Source organism: Esox lucius, chromosome 10, assembly GCF_011004845.1.
Source record: "Esox lucius isolate fEsoLuc1 chromosome 10, fEsoLuc1.pri, whole genome shotgun sequence".
In the NCBI taxonomy this organism is placed as follows: domain Eukaryota; kingdom Metazoa; phylum Chordata; class Actinopteri; order Esociformes; family Esocidae; genus Esox; species Esox lucius.
In genome coordinates this window covers 10,365,146-10,393,056 of record NC_047578.1, presented here as the reverse complement: position 1 = coordinate 10,393,056, position 27,911 = coordinate 10,365,146, and the positions used below count along the sequence as shown (strand labels likewise).

The 27,911-nt window shown below is 45.1% G+C and overlaps 1 protein-coding gene across 8 annotated transcripts in view; it reads right to left on the bottom strand.

Annotated features, from left to right (window-relative positions):
• Window positions 1-496: 496 nt before the first annotated feature.
• pag1 (phosphoprotein membrane anchor with glycosphingolipid microdomains 1) overlaps window positions 497-27,911 on the bottom strand; it is a 39,559-nt gene continuing 12,144 nt past the window's right edge. The window contains exons 1-11 of one of the 8 annotated variants that reach the window (XM_010873374.5): window positions 23,011-23,319; window positions 17,856-17,983; window positions 14,987-15,131; window positions 13,630-13,677; window positions 9,541-9,775; window positions 9,277-9,328; window positions 7,316-7,415; window positions 5,172-5,359; window positions 4,581-5,024; window positions 1,371-1,430; window positions 497-1,065 (exon numbers count right to left, since the gene is read on the bottom strand). In XM_010873374.5, coding sequence (XP_010871676.1) covers window positions 718-1,065; window positions 1,371-1,430; window positions 4,581-5,024; window positions 5,172-5,359; window positions 7,316-7,415; window positions 9,277-9,328; window positions 9,541-9,707 — 1,359 coding nt within the window. In that variant the 5' untranslated portion in view covers window positions 9,708-9,775; window positions 13,630-13,677; window positions 14,987-15,131; window positions 17,856-17,983; window positions 23,011-23,319 and the 3' untranslated portion in view covers window positions 497-717. Of the gene's footprint in view, window positions 1,066-1,370; window positions 1,431-4,580; window positions 5,025-5,171; window positions 5,360-7,315; window positions 7,416-9,276; window positions 9,329-9,540; window positions 9,776-13,629; window positions 13,678-14,986; window positions 15,132-17,855; window positions 17,984-23,010; window positions 23,320-27,911 lie in introns of those variants that run through there. The other 7 variants (XM_010873375.5, XM_020050173.3, XM_010873377.5 and 4 more) reach the window with 7 other exon arrangements.

The window sequence follows — 27,911 nt, the reverse complement described above, 5'->3', positions numbered from 1 at the left end:
GCGGAGGGAGAACGCATACAAAAAAAGGTACACAACCTTGTAGGGAAACCTTCATGTCTACTTACACCTTTATGCCTTATAAAACAACATTATGGCACACAGACTCATTGGTTTTCAATCACAAGGCACTGACAAAGTGTCACTGGCCAGTCAGCTTGTCACCAGCATTGAAACATTAACTCAATTTCTAATGATTTATAAACGCCCAGCGAGGGATCCTTCCATCTTCTGATAAAGTGAAAATGATACTGATGGATAATCAACGGCACTGACCGTGCACCAACATGACAGATATGTCTGCAGAGGGTGAATTAGGAATCAGAAGAGGACGGATGCCAGAGCCATACCAAAGGTCATAGTTCAGGATTTCTGTGATATGAAAATGTAATTGAAGGGCACCGTAAATCAATGATGGAGAGATAACATTATAACTCAATTAGATACTGCTGGGCGATGGCCACACCCAAACTTCACGGACGGGGGGACGGATGGGGGGGGACGGACGGGGGGGGGGACGGACGGACGGGGGGGGCGATGGACAGAGAACCTGAATTGGTGATGGACGATGGGGTTTATGGATGCTGTTTGGAGCGCTGTGGTGCTCTCACTGCCATGAAGGCTGCTGGGCAAGAGGGCAGCATGGAGTGAGGGGGATGACTGTGGTTGAGTGTGGGCCCCCAGAGAGTCAGGCTTTAGGCTGAAGGGGGGCTTTAGGCCTCAAAGACGGGAGCTCTCTCCGTTCATCCCCAACTCCTCATAGTCTGACTCCGGCCGAACCCGACTCCCCGCCCCCAACTCCTCTCCGCTTCCTTGCTTTGGGATGCGGATGGTCTCGTAGCCAGGGTCAGTGCTCTCCACCGTGGGCTCCTGGAGGTCCCTGGGGGGTCCCCGGAGGTCTGACTCTTCTTCCTCAGGTTGGGGGTAGATTTCCCTGACAGTGGCATACAGGTCGCTAGATGAAGACTCTGGGACCAAGCCTTTGATCTCAGCAATGCTACTGTAGTCACTCTCCTTCTCATCCACATCTACACTGGTCTTTTCCACTGTGGAATACAAGTCTGACAGCTGCAGAGAACAGGGAAGACAGACAGAAGGAAAGAGAGAGAGAGAGAGAGAAAGAGGAGGAGAGAAATATGAAGGGTAGAAAGAGTACAGGTAGTAAAGGTAGAGCGGGATACAGGAAGGAGAGAGAATTAGGGAGGAAAGTATTTGGTCAGTGTGAGCATCAAATTACCATTTATTTATGTATTCTAACAAAGGAAGTCACAGTGGGAATGAAATTCTTTCTCAAGTGAAATCTGTAAAAACACCAGGCAACAATAGGGCAATGGGAATAGTATAGTGAGTTCAGCAGAAAGTCACCATCCTACCTCCCTCTCTGACAGCAGATGGTTGTTCAGCCCGGGTGAGGGAGACAGCGAAGATCGGAACTAGAAGAAAATAAAAACCAGTGACAGATGTGTTATTCTATATTATAAACCAGGTGCTTCGAATCTTCAGTGCTATATGGCCAATATACACAACCAGTAAAACGTTTGGACGCACTTCCCATTCAATAAATGCTCCTAATTAATTAATTGAATTATTGTTTGAAAAAATTCGGTTTTCTAGTCGGTTTACTTATTATCGGTTTACTATTTACTGATTTTAGTTGGTTGTCATTTTTACAAAACACCAATTTCAGTGGTCATTAAGGGCTTTAGCACAAGCTGGCCAAAGAGCTGTTTCACTAGTTGAAGCTGATGTTGTTTTTAAGTATAATGCAGTGATTTTTATATGACATTCATACAATCCTTAAAATCCAATTATGATCCAAAAGATCTGTGAAATGTGTTCACAAGCAACATGTAAATGGAGGCTTTGTTTTGCTGGCAATCTTTGACAACTCCCTCTGCACAGCCCTTTTGCAGCACTCTTTGAAAGGGACCTAGAGAGACTTTGGGGAGAGTCATTATTCAACAATACATGGCTGACAGACTCAAAACAGTTCTCCCGGGGTGTCTAGAGCTGGTAGCTAACTACGAAATACGCTTGGATGAAGGCTGTTTAAAAAGGGTTCCCAAGGACATAAAAGGACTCAAAAGATACTTATCTTGGGCTGGACAACTCAAGGTTAACCAATAACGTAAAGAGACTGGGGAGGATGGTGGTGTGCTAAATTAATGTACAATTTGAAACACCAACATCTATATTCAGTCTATTTTTATTTTCACACAGCATTCATTCAATATTATGTTTGTAGCTGCCATTTTTATTTTGGCTTAATTAGATAGCCAATTCATTTGATTGTCTTGGAGCCCAGTGAGGTGAAATCATAAAGACAGGCACTTGACCCAATTATAAACAAAACTCTGTGTCTCTTATAATATTATTTTTGTTCTAATTTAGTGACCCTAAAGTGTCTGTCCGTAAAGCTTTACAAATTAAAGTGCAGGTCCAATTAGGTAAGTAGAGTCATGAACCCGCCCCACCCCCTCAACACACACACACACACACACACACAAACAACTAACACCACTGTCTTGCATGAAATAATGCTTGTCCTTGAAATGTACCGAGTTGTGTTTGTCTAAGCTAGTGGTGTTTCTCAACCACATGTGAAAACTAATTGTTAGAAGTGTATACTGTAGCTGCCGGGACAGGCAGCTCTGATGAAAGCAAGGGCCCAGAGTTATATTTTATGTAGACCATTTATGGTCAGGAAAACCTGTAGAGAAATGAAGAACAGTTCGAATGATTATGACTTAGATATGTTTTAGATAAGAAGGCAGGTGAAGTTACGGACTGACAGACAGGTTGCATCACAGAGAGGGAGATGGCAATACGTTGAACGGAGTCGTGTGTTTGTGCGTTTGCTAAAGAGGGCGGATGACCAGAGGGAGACATTACGCACACTAAAACAGCCATACCGAGCATCATCTATCACCTGCCTTGTCTGTCATACTGATGGTAGACAGCTGGAGCTCCCGTCCTCAAATGTCAGGCTACAAGAGAAACAGGAAGACAATTTGCCTCCCCTCCCCTCCACTCTGCATAAATTACCACACACGTTACCCTGTCTATCCTGACAAGACAGATCACCAGCCAGCTCTAGTCACACCAACGTGTCACCACGGGGTATAAAGAATGTACTGCGTGAACCTTAAATCAGCCCCAGGGTGTCTGCAAAATGTGTGTGTGCTCATGTGAAGGTGTGTGCGCAGGCGAGCTTGTGTGTGTGTGTGTGTGTGTGTGTGTCTCCATATGATTCCGTTCATGCGTGTGTAATATGGTGATTGTTAAAAAACAGGGTTGGAGATGTGGAGGGGGATTTATGCCGAGTCCGCGTTCCAACACAGAGCACTGAGGATGGGGGACAGGCTCTGGGGGTTCAGGCCGGCCCGGTCCAGCGCTTAGCTCAATATTTCATCATAAACCGGGAGGTCAGCGGGTCAAGCTGGGATAGGCGCCGCTTGTGTTCCAGCTACACTACACTTTTATTAAAGACGAGCTAATTGGCTGGAGATTCAGAGACAGTAGATATGAGGAAGGACACTAGAAGAGGAAAACAGGATGGTCAGCCAGACAAGACTGTGTGTTGGTGTGTCAGCCGGCTCTGATACATTGCTGTGTGTGCGTGTGTGTGTGTGTGGGTGTCTGTGTGTGTGTGTGTCAGCCGGCTCTGATACATTGCTGTGTGTGCGTGTGTGCGTGTGTGTGTGTGTGGGTGTCTGTGTCAGCCAGCTCTGATACATTGCTGTGTGTGTGTGGGTGTCTATGTGTGTGTGTCATCAAGCTTTGTTACATGGTTCTGTGTGTGTGTGTGTTTGTGTGTCAGCCAACTCTGATACATGGATGTGTGTGTGTGTGTCAGCCAGCTCTGATACATGGCTGTGTGTGTGTGTGTGTGTGTCAGCCAGCTCTGATACATAGTTGTGTGTGTGTGTGTCAGCCAGCTCTGATACATGTTTGCATGTGTGTGTGTGTGTGTGTATATCTGTCAGCTCTGATAATGGTTGTGTGTGTGTGTGTGTGTGTGTCAGCCAGCTCTGATACATGTTTGTATGTGTGTGTGTGTGTGTGTGTGTCAGCCAGCTCTGATACATGTTTGTATGTGTGTGTGTGTGTGTGTCAGCCAGCTCTGATACATGGCTGTGTGTAGAAGAGGCATGCTGGTAGAGTACCTCTCCTATCCTCACAACAACGCCCTGTGAGCTCTGCGTTTTTTCCCTTTTCCTCCACAGAGGCCTCATCTGGATTTCCTCATGCATCTCTTTCTTCCTCAGTCTCTGACTCCCCCTGCAACTCCCTCCCTTCTCTCCCTCCATGTAGATTAAAGACAATGACAGAAAAAAGCTGTTTCCAGTTTTTCGCCCTCTACCTTCACTTCTGGCTCAGGAACAAATCATTACATATTGTGAGGAAACACTGATCAGTCGTAGGACACCTTGGTACAGGAGCTCCACAAATCTCCCTTTGGATTTAGCCAACCTGAACTCATCAACTAAGATGCTCCGTGCGGTGTGTAGTTGGGTACTGCGGTACTCCTGGTCCACCGTACGACCCACCTCACTGACAGAGACACTAATAACCACACTCACCTGGCCGTTGTGCAGTGCCTCTCCGTCCAGCATGGTCGGGTGGTTGTCATTCTCATCCAGGACCTTTTCAGGCACCGGAGGGGGCCTGTCCTCCTCTTCGTGTTCCTCGGCGGGGCCCCCGGCAGCAGCGACGGTGGCCGAGCGCCTGGCCTCCAGGTCGGCGCTGAAACGGCTCTTCTTGTTCAGATCCACCGAGGCGTACTCCACCCCGGCGCACAGGGGCCCCCGCTCCGGGGTCCCGGGACTGAGGTGGCCGTTGTGAAGGGCGGGGGGGAGGCGGCTGAGGTGGCGGTGGCTGTCATCGGGGCTGAGGGGCGACGTGGTACCGTTGGGCAGACCCAGGCTCCCCGGGTGGTCCTTCAGCTCTTTCACTGTCTCGTACAGGGAGTCTTCAGCACTCACGTCCCGGGATGCCGTCGACACAGCGCCTCTCTCTTTCACCACCTAGTTGAGTTCGGTTGACAGCATTAGAAGCACTTTAGGACCAATCTGTCTGGGTCAATATCAAACAGACAACACAATAACGCAACAGACACAACAGACACAAGGCGCCTCATTCCAGCAAACATATATAACAACTGTCTCTAGTACCTCATAGGTGCCGTCTCCAGAGGGAGGGGGAGGGAGTCCGTTGGAGATTCCCACCCCGTCCAGAGCGCTGTTGGGTGGGATGCTTGGTAGCTCGCGGTCCTGGGGACACTTGGAGCTCCGCAGCTCTGACTGGCTGGACAGCATCTCCTCAGAAGGCTGGGGACTGTTGTCCTGGGTGTCGGTCAGCACTGGGGAAAGATGGATGAGTGAAGTGGTGTTCTTTTTAATTCCGTTGAATTGGACAGAAGAAAAGTGAAAATGTATGTTGTGCTGAGTTAACAGAGACCGTTTTAGTATCAAGGTCTTCTACTTAACAATATGGCATAGCTGAAAGCAGCAGTGGACTAGCTGGCCTGTTTCTTCACAGAATTTGTCAAACTTTAGCTAATGCATGGCAACCATGTCACTGGTTGCCATTACATAGTTTCTGGTTGTCATATAATAGATTCAAATTGATTAGATTCAATAGATTCAAGTGCAATTGAGCTTGATTGTCATTTCATAGATTCTGGTTGTCATGATGTACAGTCTGGTTGTCATGACCTAAAGTCTGGCTGTCATGACATATAGTATGGTTGTCATGACGTATAGTCTGGTTGTCACGATATAGTCTGGTTGATATGACGTATAGTCTGGTTGTCATGAAGTACCAGACAACCGTTGGGCAGACGTATATTCTGGTTGTCATGCCATGTTGTCTGGTTATTATGACGTAGGTTCTACATGTGTGGCAAGACAGCTAAGTCTGGTTGTCATGACGTATAGTCTGGTTGTCATGACGGATTGTCTGGTTGTCATGACGTATAGTCTGGTTGCCATGACGTAAAGTCTGGTTGTCATGACGTATAGTCTGGTTGTCATGATGTATAGTCTGGTTGTCATGATGTATAGTCTGGTTGTCATGACATATTGTTGGATTGTCATGACATATAGTCTGGTTGTCATGACGTATTGTCTGATTGTTAATGACATATAATCTGGTTGTTATGACATATTGTCAGGTTTTTATGACATGTTGTCTGGTTATTATGACGTAGGTTCTACATTTGTGGCAAGACAGCTATGTCTGGTTGTCATGACGTATTGTCTGGTTGTCATGACGTATAGTCTGGTTGTCATGACGGATTGTCTGGTTGTCATGACATATAGTCTGGTTGTCATGACGTATAGTCTGGTTGCCATGACGTAAAGTCTGGTTGTCATGACGTATAGTCTGGTTGTCATTATGTATAGTCTGGTTGTCATGATGTATAGTCTGGTTGTCATAATGTATAGTCTGGTTGTCATGACATATAGTCTGGTTGTCATGACATATTGTTGGATTGTCATGACATATAGTCTGGTTGTCATGACGTATTGTCTGATTGTTAATGACATATAATCTGGTTGTTATGACATATTGTCTGGTTTTTATGACATGTTGTCTGGTTGTTATGACATGTTGTCTGGTTGTTATGACATATTGTCTGGTTTTCATGACATGTTGTCTGGTTGTTATGACATATTCTCTGGTTTTTATGACATGTTGTCTGGTTGTTATGACATATTCTCTGGTTTTTATGACATGTTGTCTGGTTGTTATGACATATTGTCTGGTTTTCATGACATGTTGTCTGGTTGTTATGACATATTGTCTGGTTTTCATGACATGTTGTCTGGTTGTTATGACATATTCTCTGGTTTTTATGACATGTTGTCTGGTTGTTATGACATATTCTCTGGTTTTTATGACATGTTGTCTGGTTGTTATGACATATTCTCTGGTTTTTATGACATGTTGTCTGGTTGTTATGACATATTCTCTGGTTTTCATGACATGTTGTCTGGTTGTTATGACATATTCTCTGGTTTTTATGACATGTTGTCTGGTTGTTATGACATATTGTCTGGTTTTCATGACATGTTGTCTGGTTGTTATGATGTAGGTTCTACATGTTTGGCAAGACAGCTAACAGTGGAGTCACAACACTAACTTGTCATGATGAACTACAGAGCATTAGATGGCCAAAGGTGTGGAAGCCAAATTAATAATCAAGTTAGGTTTAATGTAAATGTTATATATCCTGAATGAATATGGCACTCTAAGTTCAATGGAACCGCAACAAAAAAGTAAAAATCACAGCCAGAAAAGTTGTGTGTTATACCTGTACCACTGGTCAGTGGCCCATTGTGTGAACTGCTGACTGCCAGGTCAGTTCCCGGGCTGTCCACAGACTGACTCCCAACTGTCTCCCTCTCCGACACCTGGACACAGACACAGCCTGGGTTAGGCACAGTTCTAGGATCAGATTCCCCTAACCTGCAGATCACATATATATTTGTCCATCCTGTTGCTGCATTCATTTTTTATAAGCACTGAATATTTGTAATTTATACTATAAAATGTTAGATATGATTTGCCCTCAAGAAAAATAAATTAGTGCAACAAAACATAACATGTATTTATTTATTACAATATACAATTCACAATTCACATTTCCGGTTGCTGAATGATTAGTCTACTGCTGTTGAAACTGCATCTGTACATGTGTGGTCCTGTTAGGCTCAGTTAGTACACACACTAACACAGGCACTTACAGTACTATAAATCACTCTTGGATAAAAGCGTCAGCCAATTGGAATCATATACATTATACATTCATTACTGCGGATTTATGTCACCCAACTCCTCACGCTCAAATATAACGTGTTGTATTTAAATGAATATGAATATCATGACAATGTGAAGGAAGTCACTGGAAGTGTTCTGGCCACTGCAGGTTTTTCTTTGTGTTGTTTTTCAGTCTGTTGACTGACATAAAACCAAGAAACAGTGAGCTACAGCTCTACAGTGCCCACTACTGGCTGTGTCTGGTAATGACTGTTGCTAGGCTGAATCTGCAGCGCCCACTACTGGCTGTGTCTGGTAATGACTGTTGCTAGGCTGAATCTGCAGCGCCCACTACTGGCTGTGTCTGATAATGACTGTTGCTAGGCTGAATCTGATGGCGAGTTGACGACACGTCATAGACAAAGAGACTATTTAACCTCGTCATGAGACCAACTAACAACACAGACACGCTGTAATAGCAATTAGTACCCTAACATCGTGAGGGATTTGACCGCTTCGGGTAAGGGGAAAAGGCTGAAGGAGTTAGGAGGTGGGGAACGGAGGAAAGATGTCTTGAGTAAGAGTAGAGCTTACCAGAGCATCACTCAGGCTGTCCATGAGAAGACAGATAACACATTTAACGTGTCTTTATGACAGATACCTCATTGTTTAACCTGTCTCTGAAGCTGTTTTAAGTGAAGTCCTCTGCAATATTTTCACATATACGAAGCTGACATTAACATGCAAAGGTTACTCTCCAGATATCTATTAAAAGGTTTCCATGTCCCTGGAGGTTTATGCGTGCGTGTGTGTGTGTGCGGGCGTGCGTGCGTGTGTGTGAGAGAGAGCAAGAGAAAGAGTGAGACAGCATGTGATTATAATGAAAAGAAAACCCCCAATTGTAAGTATAATTTGGTCTTTACCATAGCTAAAGCTTCTCTGGGCCTATCAGGATGGCTGGTCATCGGTGATAATTAATATTTCACACTCAGTATCCTATGTAAGTAAACTATTCAATGAACGTGTTAACTCATGACCCAGTAAAGGAACAAGTGAATGTGGTTCTGATACTACTTCTAAGAACATCATAGATACACAAAGACTGCACAACGGAGTGAAAGAAATTCTGCACATCTGGAGTCCATTTGTGTGCATGTTTGTGTGTAAAATTCATGTCCCTGATGTCCATTCCTTTCAGGATAATTTTGACCTTTGAACTTGTGACCCAGGCGATTCCTCTAAAAGACTCCCTACAACATCACTTAGACAGTGGGGTGAGTGGCTGCATATGGTTAACTCCCTGTCTATCTCTCTTTCCCTCCCTCCCTCCCTTACTCTCTCACTCCCTTTCTCTTTCTTGCCCGCCACCCCTCCCTCTCGCCCTCCTGCTAACCCCCCGCCCCAGACACTCTCCCTGGCTCCCTCCCACTATGTAAAATCCCTTACTAAGCAGAGGAAGTGACAGAATCTTCAAGATAGGTAAGACAATATGGTTTTGTACAGTCTGAGACTCACCCCATTCATGAGGTTCTCCTGGTCTCCTGGGTGGACATTGGCTTTCTTCTGCCTGGAAGTAGGAGGAGGAAGTAGAAGAGAAACAAGCAGAAGAAGAAGAAGCTGTGATTCAAACTCTGAACTAAAGCATGGCGATTAAAGACCATGATGACAGAAAGGAGGGGAAATCCTAGAGATGGAATTGACTGACAGGACGACCACTTCATACACTTCTACGTTCACCTTAATGTTACCGTGTGTGTGTCCTTGTGTGTCTCCACTCACCCCTGGCAGCTGGTACACAGCAGCAGAAGCAGTGACAGCAGGATGAAGGCAGAGACGGCCGTGAAGGTGCCAACTACAACCAGGTGATCGTTGCCTAGAGACGTCGCCGCGGCGACCCCTGAGCCTGCGACCCCCGCCCCCCACAAGGCACTCAGGACCGGAGCCATGATGCATCACACACTGGGAGGGGACCCGCTACGAAAGACACATCACACACACAAACCTAGGAAGGCCACTATAGAAAAGAGAGACCGAGACACAGAGAGAGAGACAGAGAGAGAGACACATGGGGGCGGGGGGGGAGAGAGAAAATAACAGCGGACAAGGTCAGTCAGGAGAACAATGAATGTTCCACCTCTGATTTTTATCTGACTGGTTCATTCTCCTGCCTGGGGAATTAGATAATGAGAAGAACAGATACTCTCTCTGTAGGTCACAATCTGGCGTTCAACTAATAGGACAACTCTGCTGCATTATTCCAATAAATACTAAATGTATTCTCTCACTTGATTTGTATGGGTTCTCTATTATTTATTCACTATATGTAACCACTAAATTCTAAAATGACACACACTTCTCTAGGGGACATAAACGTAACGTGCTCTGCCAAGACTCGCCGAATCTATGCTAATCAGATACACAGTACAGTTGTGTCAGACATTCTAGATGACAGTTGTGTTGCCACTTTCCAAATCATCATCCTCTGAGAATTTTACAGCCCGAAATGTTCTGATATTAAATGTAGATAATGAATGGTTATGTCAGTGTAAAAGCTGTAAAAAACAAACAGATAATAATAATAGTTCTAAATTCCAAAAATGTAATATCAGTCTGTTTGGGTGGCCTGGTACCTTTGGCTGATGTCACACCCAGGATTGATGACATCATTGACAAATCCCTGTTAACTTGGTTAAGTGGTGGGCTCCAGACCATCCTATCAGTCAATTAAATCTGTGCTTGAAAACATCTTTCTCAATGCCCACACGATCAGACTAAGGATTTTGGGCGCAAGGAAATCCATAAATAAACATATATTTGAAATAGAAATACGAAAACGCCCTCTGATTTACTGCACATTATGTTATGATTTAAAAACAAAAATAAAAAACACTGCATTATTCTTTAAATGAATGCACACTTTATTACATTGATAATCATCCTCAATGTTAGGTGCAGCTTTTCATTCATTTTCTGTTATAATCATCAATGTTAAGTGCAGACACTAATTCATTATTTCCCTCATGCAGTACATTGTGATACTGTTTTAATTTCTTTGTCTATGCAGGTCCTGTTATATTATCTAACAGCACCAGTTGTAAACACCAGATCTTACAATGTCTCCTTGGTTATTCTGTCCGTGAAACATAGAGTTCACTGGTAAGGTGTAACATGGTTGGAGCTGACTGGTAAAGTGTTAGCGCAGACTGGTAATGTGTAGCATGGTCAGAACAGACTGGTTGGAGCTGTTATTGTACTGGTAAGGTGCCGGTATCGTTGGCATTAAAATCAGCATAAAACTATTCACACAACCAAAGGGAAGCTTTTTAGCTGATAGAGTACCGGACCAATCAGAGTATTACTTAGTCTTATCTCCTCAGAGTTCCTTGAATATTCCCTACACCACATTTACACCCAGCAGTATCTACCAGTCTCTCAAACACACACAGACAGAGACACACCTCATCTGCAACTTACAGTGCTGCGATGAGCTGTTTCACGTATTACTTTAAGACTTAAACTTTTTGCATGAGTGATTTAAGAAGGCGGGGAGTTCTATGGCTTTATATGAAACTGTTCATTGCCTAGTTATTTGAGGACTGAGAAGAAATCACCAGTTATAGACATTCCTAAAAATAATCTTTTAATTACAAAACAAAACTCTCGTAGCCCTCGAATCTTGTCACTGTTGTGCTATTACAGACCAGCCACTAGTGGGCAGGCCAGTGCAGACACAGACTGCTATGCAGCCATTCAGGGTTCTCATCCATCCACTAGAGACATGCTGCAGTACCCTCAGCACTGAGAATACCAGAGAACCTGCGTGCTACGCATGTACTAAGTACCCTCCCCACGTCAGCTGTGTCTGCCTGAGGGCTGCGCAGGAGGGCCAGGAGGAACCCAGGGGGGTTAAATGATTTTAGGAGGGAGGGTGTGACCGTCCACAAGACAACGAATGGAGAGATTACAATCAGATGGCGGCACAGTGTTACTATGGGCCCTGCATCACTCTTCCTATACGCCTCACCCCTACTTCCTCCCTCTCCTCGCACTCTCCTCTCACCCCCCTCTCTCTCCCCCTCATCTCACTTTGCCTTCCCTCTTCGTCCCCCCTCCCCCCTTCCTCCTCTTTCTCTCTGCCCTTTCTATCTCTCCACCTTAGCCTCCCTCCCCACTCCCTCCCCCCTCCATCTCCATATATCTCTCCCTCATTCTCACTCTATGTCTACTGTATATCTCTCCCCCCTTCTCATTCTATGTCTATTGTATATCTCTCCCCCCTTCTCTTTCCATTTTGTTTGTCTCTCTCCACGTTTATGTCAGAGTTGAGTGGTATGAAACAAACCTCTGGAAGTAAATGTGTAATATTCAAAAGGATCCTTTTAATATAGTTAACAACAAGACATGTGACATGTTGGCATGGGAAAAGGCCAACAAGTGGAGTAGCAACATTGCCAGCATAACCAATATTACATCATATCTGTTGACTAATCTATTATCTATTTACTGCCATTCATAGTTCACTTATCTGTCCTGCTTCACATAGCCACAATAGCAATCCTTTTGATAAATATTTGTGTAGACTAACAAGGTCTGGCTTTGGTAGCGTAAACAAATGTTTCCCATGCAAATAAAACCCAGATAGACAGATAACAGAAGGAGGGCAATGGAGACAATATAGACAGGACAGTTCAGTACTAGCAGCACTGTCCGAATGCATTCAAACCTTCTTATTCAATCTGACAGCTATAACAGAGGAAGAGGAACTCTGACAATATATGAGTTGCATTCTCAGCTAAACAGACAAATGACAATTGTGACGTGTGTGTTTACAAGGGACGTCTTCAGTAGCTGTGTGTGTTTAAAGCCTAAGAAGACTACAACAATGGTCATGACCATGAATTAATTTAAAGAACATTTACAAAATATGTCAAAACTAATTTCCATTCACATTTGCATATGTATTTACCTGGTAACTAGCATGCCGCTCTTTGTCGAACAAGTGCTGTTCCTGGTTATTAGTGAGGTGCCAGTGTGAGATGTTTGTAGTTGGTTTTTCCGATTCGGTTCATAGATGGAGCTGGATGGACTTTAGAAATGGACACTTGCTAATTCACCGCTCAGACCGCTACACATTCAGCCCAAGAGCTCATAGACGTCTCTAAAACATCAAGGGATCTAAAGGCCCCTTTAATGGCAAAGTCTCAAGCTCTCAAAAAAAAAAATTATCAAGACAAATGACGTTTGCCAGACAATACGGAGGTTACAACCAAAACGGTGTAGCAATGTGCTCTGCACACGCCTCGGGGAAACCTGAAGTGGGCTGTGCATAAAATAAAACCCTGAACATGACACAGTTGAAGCAGTATTGTATAAGAGTTGACAAAAAAGGTCTCTTTTGATTAATACATTATTGAAAGTGATATTTGATAAATGAGGTTACCTTCATCTGTCAGTAGTATTGCAGTGAAGGCTACATATCCATGCATCCATATTTGTAAAAAGAAAAAAAAAATATGAAAAACTACTTTTCAGAGAGTGTACTTACTTGTGTAGATGACTGTATATGCACACACACAGACACACAAACACACATGAGACTCCCACTATTGTCACCACAGTAATAGTGGTGTGTGCATATGCAGTCATGTGAAAAATACTGTGGTGACACCACCCTGTAGCACAGTGAGACGCGTCAAACGCTGTCAGCGGTGTGAATGACAAACTAGTGCTGAAAAGTGACACGGATGAATTATGGTAACATGCTTTAAACATGCTACACCACAGAGATAGACAGGCAACACCTTTATCAGTCCTGTGAGTCAACTTGCCAACGGGACGTAAACGGACAGAGAGTAAACACAACCTCACCTTGATACCTTGTCTCCTCTGACTGGTTATTCAGTAGACCGTCCTTGCCTGCAGAGAGGAGAGTAGATAAGAGGAGTTACTAGCGGTGAGACATTAGACTGGAGTACTGCGAAGAGCACAGTAGGGTGGGACACAGTCACTGAGAGGACGACCTTAGAGTGGGACATATTGATAATGTACACAGTCCCTGAGAGGACAACCTTAGGGTGGGACAGATTGATAATGTACACAGTCCCTGAGAGGACAACCTTAGGGTGGGACATATTGATAATGTACACAGTCCCTGAGAGGACGACCTTAGTGTGGGACATATTGATAATGTACACAGTCCCTGAGAGGACGACCTTAGGGTGGGACATATTGATAATGTACACAGTCCCTGAGAGGACGACCTTAGGGTGGGACATATTGATAATGTACACAGTCACTGAGAAGACGACCTTATGGTGGGACATATTGATAATGTACACAGTCACTGAGAGGACGACCTTATGGTGGGAAATATTGATAATGTACACAGTCACTGAGAGGACGACCTTATGGTGGGACATATTGATAATGTACACAGTCACTGAGAGGACGACCTTATGGTGGGACATATTGATAATGTACACAGTCACTGAGAGGACGACCTTAGGGTGGGACATATTGATAATGTACACAGTCAATGAGAGGACGACCTTATGGTGGGACATATTGATAATGTACACAGTCACTGAGGGGACGACCTTAGGGTGGGACATATTGATAATGTACACAGTCACTGAGAGGACGACCTTAGGGTGGGACGTATTGATAATGTACACAGTCAATGAGAGGACGACCTTATGGTGGGACATATTGATAATGTACACAGTCACTGAGAGGATTACTGTATGACAGCATAGCATCACCTAGCTGCATTTGGTGTGTCATTTTTAGATGCGTTCTTTACAGGGTAAACATTAAAACGACAATGCCAAAAACTCCTGGTTTTTCGGGAAATCATGTTTGAAGAATTCCCCAAATCCTGCTTCTGATTCTGGGAATAAGTTGACATGGAATTATTGAGGGGAGGACAGCTATAAGCACAACACGCAGGCCAGCAAACTGTCCATGACCCTGCCTGGCGAGGTCGGCTGTGGTGACTGATAACTCTCTCCAGACTTTCTCCATACTCAGTGACTCACGACACAACTTCTCAATTCATTCACAACCAGGGAGAAAGACATCAAAAACTGGATAAAGTAAACATTTAGGGTACTGTGGCTGCTGAAGTTTGGTTTCTCCAGGGACTTACAGGGAATTATAGGTCTTAGTCAGTTACACAATGCTTCCTTCATAAATGTTTTTTTTGTTGGTCAACAAAAGAAATTACCCTTTCTTTCTGGGTGTGGCCTAAGCGGCACAGTAGTCCATACGACTTGTACTTATTTCATAGTCTCCGGGGGAACTTCCAGTCGACGACTCTCTACAACTGCCAGTCAGAACACGCTTCTCTCTCTGTCGGCTTGTAAGAAAGCCTGTTGACAGACAGACACACAGCAGATAATTACAGACTGACTGAATGACTGGCACGGACGCCGCCGTGTCACCATGGCAACTCTGCATTCTCCCCCGACCCCTTCATGATTATTTATGGTTCCACGACAACAATTATAGAAATGTTTTAGACGCGCTTCCCTGAGCAGGAATGAGTTGAAGGACACAGGTGGATGAATGATGATAATGAGGACTCAACTCCATCTGCTCCACCTAAATAAATCAGTAGAGACCGGGGATCATAGCTAATCTCGTTCCCTGAACCCCAATACCTTAAGTCCACAACAGCAAAGACATCCATTCTTTCATATCTTGTTTAGAAAAGCAATCAAGAAGGCAGCCTATGTTAGGCTCAATCCGAAGCCGACATCTCACCTACTTCCCAGTCTGCTCAGAAAACCTTTCCCTCCAGAAAGAAATAACTCACACATACATTCTTCTAGTACTTTTTCCACTGTGAACCCCCCCCCCCCCCCCCCCCCCTTTGGTTCCTCTGTGTACGGCTACAGATATTCTAAGTCAAACAGAGCCAGAGAAAGACAGGGAGAGAGAGAGCCCTCCTCGCCTGCCTGAAACCAGAAAGCAATCCACAGTTCAGTCTTAATAAAAGAAAAACAGTATTGGAAGACTGAGGATAGTGTTCCATTCCCTGCCATGGAAAAGAACAAAATGGAAAAGCCATTTGAAGGAGGAGTGTGTTTGGACTGGCGAGTAGAGGTCTCTTGATTCTCTGGTCTCAGTCAAGCCAAGTAAACAGCCTCCATTTCCTTAGGTCAGTAGGTTAGAGCCTATTTACACTACAGCAATTGTGGTGACAACAATTTCATTTAAATAACATGTAAAGACAATCTATTCACACTAGCAATGATATCTCGCTGCATCAGAGATACACCAGAAGGAGCCACACGCACGCAGGGGCACAAACTCACAGACTATTTGGCTTTTGCGACTGAATGATCGGGGGAAGAGGAAGTATCCTCAAAAGTGCATTTCAAATAAAACAGAAAAAATGTCAAAGGGAGAAAAAAGGGGAGTAAAAAAGATTCTGATGTAATAACGAAAGATATCCTATGGCGCTTTTGCAACATTCCACTTTCATTGCTCTTTCGCAGAGCGGCCTTCTTGGTTCTGGAAGGAAATGTTTTATCCAATTCAAGAGTTCTGTGTATTGGAGACACAGTCCTCTATGCCACACTACGATAAGCTCTGTCCTGACAGAGTGCAGAAAAAACATTTTCAACAGATTCATCTCCGCCTCTGGTCGTGATTTCACGCCATGCAGCATATGTTGCTCAATGTGTGTGTCTAAGTACCAGTGGGACAAACCTAATGATACTCAATGACACTCTAACCCATGATCCCTCTGGGCAAGTGCTCACACCTCTGTCCCATGTCCTCCAGACCACGCCTCCTCCTGACAACGCTCACCATCTAGTGTTCTGGCCACAGCCCTCTAAGGGGCCAGGAGAGGACACAACACAGAAAGAAAAGACACTCTCGATTCTGCTTTTAAAACACAATTAAAAAACGCAATGGGGATGACAATTGCTGATGGAAATAAATTCACAGACACACACGGACACACGCACACACAGACACACGCACACACACATAGAGACACACACACACAGGCACACACTAACACATCCACCTTTGATGGGGCACACACACAGAGAACCACTGACACAGTGAGACACATCCCTGTTTAAGAATGGTCTGAGGGTCATTAATACAATACAGCAGCTTTCCATAAGGCCCCCCATTCACGCTTGCACTGGCCCCCGCTGCCCTGTCTAAGACAATACCATCAGCTAGCTAATGCCACTGATAAACCAACTGCCCTGTCTAAGACAATACCATCAGCTAGCTAACGCCACAGATAAACCAACTGCCCTGTCTAAGACAATACCAACAGCTAGCTAATGCCACTGATAAACCAACTGCCCTGTCTAAGACAATACCATCAGCTAGCTAACGCCACAGATAAACCAACTGCCCTGTCTAAGACAATACCAACAGCTAGCTAATGCCACTGATAAACCAACTGCCCTGTCTAAGACAATACCATCAGCTAGCTAACGCCACAGATAAACCAACTGCCCTGTCTAAGACAAAACCATCAGCTAGCTAACGCCACTGATAAACCAACTGCCCTATCGAAGACAAAACCATCAGCTAGCTAACGCCACTGATAAACCAACTGCCCTATCTAAGACAAAACCATCAGCTAGCTAACGCCACTGATAAACCAACTGCCCTGTCTAAGACAATACCATCAGCTAGCTAACGCCACTGATAAACCAACTGTGACTAATCTAGTTTAGAATATTCCCCCGACCGGTCAGAGGGAAAGGCAGTAGAGTCAACCATGGGTCACTGTCTGATGTTCTGCAGACCTCAGAGAAATGTCTAATTCCAACCAATCAGTGTCTGTCTCAAGGGGACATTGCGAGAGGGAAACCTTCCAATTAAAACTGTCAGGGTTAATCAATGGAATACGCGTGATGTTGCCATGGAGATGATTTAGGTCCTGCGGGTCAATGTTAATGGCCCGGGAGAAACATATATATGACTTATTTTTCTCCTAGATGGGAATCAGTCTGAAGGACAACTGCATAATTTAGGAGGGTAGTTTGGATTTCCATTTTCCTCTACTTCTCACCTATAAAAAGGTGGGACTCAAGGCCGCTGGGACCCTTTCTTACCTCTTCGTTTGAATGGCATCTGTCTTTCTCTTCAGACTTCAGATCCCTACAGGGATCTCTCTCTTCATATCTTGTCTCGCTTCTCTTTTAAGTCCCCCGCTCCATTTTTCTAACGCTTTTCAAGTTTCCTATAAACAAGGCATTAAAGAAATGAAACTTGATGATGTATTTCCACTTCCGCTGAGAGATTCTTCTCTGAAATGAGAAAATCGAAGACCACAACACTCTTATCTAACCCTATGGGTCCCTTGAGGACAGGGCTCCACCCCACCCACCATACACACACACACACACACACACAGCTTTGACCTGCAATAAAGGTGTGTTACTGATTAGCGTGGAACTCTGCCTGTAGTTAATGTCACCCATTCCAGTCACCATGATTAAAACAAGACATCTGTGTCTGACTGTCCATCCATCCAACCCACAGGCCACTGCAAAACCCACTGTCCCCCCAATGTTCCATATAGGCCTGCCAGCACACACACACACACACACACAAACACACACAGTACCACACACATGCAGTGCCACAGAGTGCTGCACGAATGAACAAACACCTTGTTGCTTCTTCCTCATCTAACCACTGGACCAGTACCTGCTCAAAATAAATAAATGCAAAACCGTGTATAGAAATGTCCCACGAGGAAGTCTACACAGGGATAATGATTAACAGTGCAGGAAGCTTAGCAGGCCATGCCAGTAACTGCCCGTAGAAATAACCCATCGAACCACATCTTGGAAAACACAAGAGGATATGTGGAGGGCACCGCAACGCCTGCCTCGTCGTCCTTTTTCTATAAAGCCACCAGTGGAGGAAGTAAAACAAACCACATGTAACTCTAGTTCACTCACACAGCAGAAGCTGAAGCAACCATTCTAGGGCTCAGAACGGGGCTTTGGATGTCTGGCAGGTTACTAAAGGAGTGCTATTTTGCCCTTTCTTGTTTGTCTCTCTCTTCCGCTCACTCTCTCTGCTTTCGCTCAGACGTTCCTCATGGGTTGAGGCCTGGGGCTCTCGCTCGGCATTCAGAGCATGTTGCTCTGCTCTGTCTACTGTGTCCTTGGTTCAGCCAGCAGACAAACAATGCTGTCAGTGTCAACCATTAACACACTAGTCAAGCGAGACTTCTCCCTCCAGTTTTCTCATCTTTTCTTTTGTGCTGTCCATTTCTTTTTTTCTCTCTATTTCACACTCTTTTTCTCAGCCATCCTTCTTGTTCTGTCTATCCGTTCACACAGTCAAGGAGGAGGCTTTGTTTGTCATGTACAGTATGATTTAAGACAGAAATATATTTATGTAGCTTAAATAAACTGCACATATAATGTGGTGTATGTAGTGCTTCGTAGATAATATAACAAGTGTAAAAGAGCTTATTTAGACTGCAACAATATCAACCTAAATTTTTAAACAGAATTAATATAATATGTTAGAACACTTTTCTATGCCCACTAGCAAGGAGAAACTCTCACTGTGCCACAGGTACGTAAGAACCCTGACCTGGAATGAGTATAAACTCCCAGACTGTTGTTTACCCGGTAACTATGGTGCTCTCCATGCAACCAGGGCTGTTGTTTACCCGGTAACTATGGTGAGAAATGATAATGTTTACTTCCCAGTGACAAAATGTATGCGCGGTCATTTAAATATGCTCATTTAAATATTTTAAATGAGTGGTCATTTAAATATGGAAACCTAAAAATGTATCTCTAAATAGAGAGAAAGAGGATATGAACATTTTCACAGTTTGGTAATTGTCCCAAATTGTGGGGGGACCTTCTCAGTGAACCGCACCGAGGTTGGGGGATAGATGGCAACGCAACGCCTCCAAACAAATCCTGTGTGCGTTTCTGACGGGGCTCGGGACGTGGTTTGTCTTCCTGTGACATCTAAGACTCTCAGGTGAATGCACACACGTGCTGATCATATCTCGAAGCCTCTTAAAACCCATGGCCCAATAAGAGGCCTACTGTCCCACAGAGAGGGATGGGGAGGGGTTTCAGACAAACATTGGTGTAGTTTTAGCTCTCCCGTGTCGTTTTTACACCGACGCTAGATTCGCATCGGAGATACAATGACACGGTAAACGGGTGAAAATGTCACCTCCCGAGGTGACGCGGGTCAATTTTCCAACAAATACTCCCCACAGATGACGCCCGCTCTGTGTGTGTTTCAGCGGACCAAGCAGTGATGTATGAAGACTGGTTCTGTAGGCCCGTCCCGTGTCCATGAACACAATCATTTCTGGAATGCAACTAAAAACATCTCCCACTGGCACTGAAACAATTATGCTCTCACCAGCGACAGCCCTTGTCACACAGAGGGCGCCATGTTAGATACCAGGTAACTAATTGTCAGGGACTTAAATCAACCCCAGGCAGGTCTGAGCCAATTTCCACCACGCCATGTGTGACTCCCACTTGTCCAAATGGATTTCACCTCTTGGCCTCGTACTATTGTCGTTGTTTTCTCTTTGTTGGCTTTCAATTAACAGTGTACAAAAATGGTTTGGAATGTAATTAATGTGATTAAATTCCAGCCTTCCAATCCTCCACATTTAAAAAAAAAAATCCCCCGCACTAGAGCCACAAATACCACAACTCCCAACAGTCCCAAATATGATACAACAGTAAACAACACTGAAAAGCACTGAATCGTGTCTGATTCTGAGTCAGAAGCAATGAGTCGTCTTTGATTCTGAGTCAGACGCTGTGGCTACATGCTGGGTCTTGCTCCTGTGTCTTTTGCAAACGAGAGACGCAGATTAGGAGTATCTAAAGTAGAGCAGAGCAGGTCTTTATTCAACTGGAACCATTCTGATGTGCTGCAGAAGAGGGGAGATGAAAAGGCTTAATCTCCTCTCTCCTTTTTGATGCTTATCTCTGTCTCTCAGTCGCTTTCCCCTTTGTCTGTCTGTCGTGTTCCCCTTTAATCCCCATCCTTCCGTCTTCAATCTCAGGTAGACTGTACACAAGGCCGTTTGATTCATAATGCCAGCCCTTAAATGAGATGGAACAAATGCCGTTGAGACATTATCTCCTCTTCCTCTCTCACTCACTCACTCACTCACTCACTCACTCACTCACACAAAGCAAATCTTCAACATCTTAATCATAACAAACACATTTGGCAAACAATGGGCCCCATTTCTAGTTGACAACCCATTCATCACAGGTCTCCTCTGTTAATAGCCTGGTGGTCAAACCATCCACTAAGATATTTTCTATTAATATACACACACACACACACACACACACAGACACACACACACACACAAAACGCAGGGAGTGGCAATACAAGTGGAAATGGAAATGTGATACCTCTTTCCCAGACCCCCTCAGCTCTTATCCCTGGGGTGATTTATTACATCCGTGAGTCTCTGTATGTGCCCCTCCCCTCCCTCCACACATCCACCTACACCCAACCTGATGCATGAGACTGAGCTGGGGGGGGGGGGGGGTGGATGATAAAAACTGGAGGCACGGTGCAGAGCTCCCCAAGGGTACGAGTCTGATTCGCCGTGAAGGGGTCGAAGAGGTGGAGGGCAGGTGGAGTAAGAGGTGGAGGCAGGTGGAGGAAGCCTCGCATTAGGAGAGCTGCTCTGCCGACGCTGCGGTTGACCTTTGTCATAGCAGCATTTATCAGCCCGGCTGGAGCTCCGCGGGGTTGTGTAGGACACAGCCTCTCTCCTCCCTTCTCACCTTGCCTCCCCATCCCTCTCCTTCCGCTCCTCTCCTGTCTCCTCTTTCTCCCATATCTTGTCTAGTCCGTCCCCCCTACAGCCGGTCCTTTGTCAGGATTCCTCTGTGTGTGTGTGTGGTTGTGTGTACGTGTGTGTGTGGTTGTGTGTACGTGTGTGTGTGTGTGTGTGTTTCTGGCCCCTTTTCTTCCCGTCTTCCCCATTTCCACCCCCACCCTCCCCTCCATCTCGCCCACCTCCAGGTTGGACCGGTGCAAATGCAGCCCATTTTGTCAGACATAAAGATATGGTAAATTATGGAGCAGCGCCCCGAGAGGGATCGGCAGGGACCGTAAGGCAGGAGGAAGCCTCGGCCGGAAAGAAAGGAACACAGGAAGACGCCGGGCTTGTTTAAATCAGTCTGCCCGTACATCTGAAACAGGCACGGTTGGCAGCACAGCGAGATCCCACTGAAGGTTATACATTTAAATATTACAAGGAGGGGTACGGACGGAGGTTCCTGGGAATGCATTTGTGATGCAGACGGGATACAGGGGAAATGCATCCCATAATATTAGATAAGAGGAAATGATATTCAACAGGGAAGAATAACTGTCAAGTCTGAGTGAGCCAACCGTGCGCATCGGAGCAGCCGATGTAGAGCCGCTGGCAAATCTGTGGAAAATCACCGAGGGATTCGACTGGATTCAGAATAGGAATGAGCCAAAGAGGTGGTGTGTGGATGTGGGTATGTGCGTGTGTGTCTCTGTGTGTGTGCGCGTGTGTGTGCGCGTGTGTGTGTGCGTGTGTGTGTATGTGTGTGTGAGTGAGTGTATGAACACGTGAACATGCGTGTATGTGCTCACTAAAGGCAGATCCATATTGTCTCAGTGCTAATTGGTGTGGAGAAGGGAGGTGGTTATCCCTCAACCTGAGCATCCTGACTGGAGGTCAAAGTGGCTAACAGACCACCACACATACACACACTAGATATGGCTTCCAGCGGCTCCTCATCCCAGCGTTATGTCCCTGCTCTCTGTTATTCCAGCATCTACTCACCGCGCCGGACAGCTTGTCCCATGTACCACCAGAGTGTCTCTTTAAAACCCCAGCCTCCATTAGAGTCAATTAGCTTTCAATCTCCTGCTTCGTCTCGGTCATTAAGCCATTAATCCCACTGACACTTCACACTGTGGTGGTTTAAGTTAGAAACTTTTACTATCGTACTGCACTTAAGCCTCAAATGTATTTTCCCTTCATTTCTGTTTTGCACTAAGCTAATATATACAATTGGTTTAACATAGTCCATTATAATGATCACTTCAATTTAAATTGGTATTTTAATGCTATTGCCAATTGAAACATTTTATAGAAGGCACTTGTAAAAGGCATATATATATAACATATCAATCTTCAAACATTCATATGTTCACTCTGTTTCAGACCATTTTAAAAAAACAGAAGGACGTGCCTACCTTCAACTGACTCCTCAGAATCTTCTGTTTCTCGCCGAAATGTGTCAGTAGGTCAGTGTAGTAGGAGTAGCAGTGTATTGTCACAGTTGGTTTTGTGAGAATCCACGTGTGGCAGGGCAGTCCCTTAATGAAATCTGATCTCACAACGTGTGCGAAAGTCACAAGTCAGCAGCCTCTTGAACCCTAGACTCCCAACCGTCATGCACCAGGTCACACTTACATGTGGCTCGCTAAAACAGGGCTTTAAAAATAGATTTAACTGTCTAAACCATGTGAGTTTCGCTGAGAGAACATTGTTCATCGCGGACACCTCCAACACAATGTGCAAATGCCTTATAACAGCAGATTATTTTTAGCGCGGTGGTCACTGTCAAATAAACAGGAAGTCGCTACCAACACAGAAAGTGCTACTGTACAGCCAAATTGAGGGAATCCTCACTCCACTACACGACTACCGCTATGCGTTAGTACTCCACCTGTACTCACGGACATCACATACGATGCTAGTGAAGCCGATCGCTTTATTTACACACACATACCAGTTTGCGGGCCAAACACTCAGCCATCCAAATCATGTGAAAGAGGACAACCGTTCACGGAACAGTAGCAGGTGCTGTATTTCTCAGTTTCAACCAGGCCCCTGGTGGTGGAAGGAATTTGAATTTCATTTGTAATAATTAATGATTTCAACGGATCATTAAAAACAGATTACAGGAGCATTAGTAGCAGGCGTAGCTGAACATTTTATGAGTTCAAAAAATCTATAAATATAAGTAATATATAAAAATAAATATCATAAAGCATTTTTGGATTCGCCATAATCTCTGTGGCTGGGGCTTCTATTCTGAGCCCAAACTGGAGCAAAAGATTTATCCTGTGAAGAGGAATTAAGGCCAGGGTGGCCAGGGAGATTTCATGTCTTGGTAAGCTGCTTGCCCCCAGCAAACATGTGTAATCATCCACAGATTCATATTAGACTACAAAGCGTCTTAGAATTCTCTGAGTTCCTAGAAACATCTAGAGTGCTGCAGAAGGGACTAAAAAGAAAACACAAACACGGACACACAATACACATGTGAAGACAAACACACTCACAGGCAGACTAAGGCGCACACACACACACACATACACACACACACACACAAACGCAGAGCTCTGGTAACACCATCCATTCCTCCAAAATCCCAGTGACATTACGATATTGATTAGGTCTTCTGCACAGAGAGTCCAGCTGCTGTTCTGCAGAATTCCCATTAGGATTCCCTGAGGAAAACGACTTGACTCAATGTGTACAGGCAAACAGGATGATAGATACATTCCAACGCTAGCTCTTCCTGCCAACAGAACAACAGGTTCTCCGCATGGTGGAGGTGGACACACCTAACACACATATAACACACTCACACGATACACACAAAAACACACACAACAGTATTAACAAGGAATCGGTCCGGGGTTACAGCCATGGAGCGAGGAGACTTGGAAACAGGTATGAAATTAAATGAACAGGAGGGTTGGGGGGAGGTCCAGGAAAGGGACTGGGGGCCACAGGGTGAAGGCCCGAGATGAGGGCAAGACCAGGCAGAGGACTGGGGGCCACAGGCCAGGGGATGCACTGCTCAGCAACAGCGTGCCTAAGATACTAAAAATAACCTCAGAGTAAATTGTCCTCCAGGGGATGAAGCTGGAGGTCGGGGGACGACGACGACGACTATGTAATCCTAGTGTTAGAGGTTTTGTTTTGGGATGTGGGACAAATGTCAGATGTCAGGGCCAGACGTTGGGGTGAGGTGGGGGGCTCATCTGGACGAAGATGCCCCAGAGAGGGGGGACTGTTTACAGTGGGTGAACTCCGTTTACTCCTTTAACCCAAAGCCCCAGGGTCGGGGGTGAGGAATGTAGCCAAGCCCTGAGAAAGACATCAGCTACAACCCTGAGACAGTCAGTTACAGAAGGTCTGGGGATGTGTGCATGGGTGTGTGTGTGTTTCTTTGGACACATGCTTAGGTCTAAAGTAAAGTAAACAGAGCTCCATGTTATGCAATGGTGGTAAAAAACTAATCAGCTCTGAGCCAAATGATTAACAGTGAGTTGAGCTCGAGGTGCTTGGATGGATTAAAAAGGAAAGTCAGATGGGATGATACATATTGTCCATCATATTAGATGAAATCCAGCAGGACAGAGGCACACAAACGATGGTCTAATCTAACACCCTGCTGGTCAGAAACTCTGGTCTAATCTAACACCCTACTGGTCAGGTACTCTGGTCTAATCTAACACCCTACTGGTCAGGTACTCTGGTCTAATCTAACACCCTACTGGTCAGGTACTCTGGTCTAATCTAACACCCTACTGGTCAGGTACTCTGGTCTAATCTAACACCCTACTGGTCAGGTACTCTGGTCTAATCTAACACCCTACTGGTCAGGTACTCTGGTCTAATCTAACACCCTACTGGTCAGGTACTCTGGTCTAATCTAACACCCTACTGGTCAGGTACTCTGGTCTAATCTAACACCCTACTGGTCAGGTACTCTGGTGTAATCTAACACTATTAGTCAATCTGCTTCTCTTCTGCTATCAGAAAGCCAAAACATCAGCCATGCATGGACACACTTTCTGAGGACACACGACAGATGACACCATTGTGATGGCACTATTACACCCCATTTCACCACCTGCTCATGAGATACATGCCTTTCTAGGTCGCTGAAGGATTACGATCGCTACACGTCAGCCTCATTTGGGGGCTCAAATGGGTCATTCTTACCAGCAGCCCATTGGTTTGGTGTGGAGCGAGGCTACATAACTGGGATGTATATGTGTCATTCTTACCAGCAGCCCATTGGTTTGGTGTGGAGCGAGGCTACATAACTGGGATGTATATGTGTCATTCTTACCAGCAGCCCATTGGTTTGGTGTGGAGCGAGGCTACATAACTGGGATGTATATGTGTCATTCTTACCAGCAGCCCATTGGTTTGGTGTGGAGCGAGGCTACATAACTGGGATGTATATGTGTCATTCTTACCAGCAGCCCATTGGTTTGGTGTGGAGCGAGGCTACATAACTGGGATGTATATGTGTCATTCTTACCAGCAGCCCATTGGTTTGGTGTGGAGCGAGTCATTTTAACGGGCCTTGTGGTGGGGTTTCCCCGCTCATGACCTTGTCACTGCTATTGTTTTAGAGGACACATTTATTTTCAACCCAGCTGGGTCCCCACATGTTTTCCTAGTCACTGTAACTATATCCTCTGCCGACCAGCAACGCCACAGAGAGCCCACACACTGTTTGATGTGACCGGCACCATCACGGACCTTTGTTAGTGCTGTTTTTTTGGTTTCCCATTGTTTTGAGATCAGAGATTATGAGGCCATTGAAATAGGTGGGATCCAAACCAGGGGTAGCAGCTTCCTTCTCTCTCTCTCTCTCTCTCACTCTCTCATACACACACACACACACACACACACAGACAACTTCACCCTCAACTCAGGCCAGCAGACCTAATGTTTTCCACACAGAGACATCAGACTAATTCCTTCAGAGAAGGCTCATCACAGTTATCCATTATCAAAAAATCTCCTAGAGAATCATTCTGTCCGGACAAATTGTTTCTCTCTTTGGTTATTACTATGAATAATCCTTTGTTTTTTTTATTTTTATGAAAATCTAACCCTAACCCTGTATTGACAAAACCCGCTTTTCAGTCTCAACGACATTAGTTCCTTTTTCTTTTACATCCCCATGGTGCTTTGCAATGCAAATGCAACAACAAAATGAAGTCCTGAACTGGGCTGCTTTGAAGACTGTCTGACACCCAACAGGTATAGGAAGCCTCGGTGGATATCAAAGTGTCAGTAAAAAAAAAACACTACAACACTGGTGTTTGATGTAGGCTGCTGTACAGTGGTATCGAGCAGGTGGAATGGAAGGCAGACATAGGGAGAAAAGACTGGAGGAAGAGAGGGAAACAATGAAAGGGAAACAAAGAAAGTCATCATCTTGTCGCCTTGTTTTCTAAAAATACCACTGCCGTAATGAGGACTTCCCTTTGCCTGCTTCTGTTCTGTTCCTAAAATGGAGAGAAGATGACAGGGGAACATTACTCAACATGGCAGGGATTCAGCCAGAGCCCCTGCCGTTAGTCCCCAAGATTTGGTGCAGCGTTTCACAGGAAACCAAAGAGCACAGAAGATTAAAAATAACAGATGTGAAACTGCAGAATATGACTGCACTGAGCTACAGATGTCTGGTTTCTCTTAATATAATCTCAATTTAATCTCTATGTGATCTTTGAACGATCCCCAAGTGATTTCTATTTGTTCTCTATGTAACGCTTTCCTCTAACAAGTAGTTAGTTTAAAAGAATATACCTCTGCCCGATGCGTTTCTCTGGAGACACAGAAAAAAGGAAGTAGGGCAGCCATTAAACTGAGACAGGCATCATGTTCCGGGGGAATGATATGTTGCTTTTACACGTCAACATCAAGGCTTCTTGGTAACATACACAAAGAAACACTGTCCCTGACACACACACACTCACACACACACAGTCTGCAACAATATGTGTGGTGGGCCAGGATTCTGTCAGGGTAATTGGCAGTAAAGACGTCAAGACAGAAAGAAGCCTTGGAAGGGCGTTATGACATCAAGGCCAGCAGAGAAGAAGACAAAACCAACCACTGATGAGGGACTCACGGCGACCAGTCTGCGTATCCCCGGACAGCGGGGTGCGATGCGGGGGGACACCCAGCCCAGCCGTCCCCGAGCTGTGTCCAGTTAACACGGGTGGAGGGGAAACACGCAGCCCAATGGGGCAGAGCGGCTGGCCATTTCCCAGAGCCAAAGAGGAGCCGTTGTATTGCTCAAATGTAATATCCTGTTGCTTTAAAAAGCCAC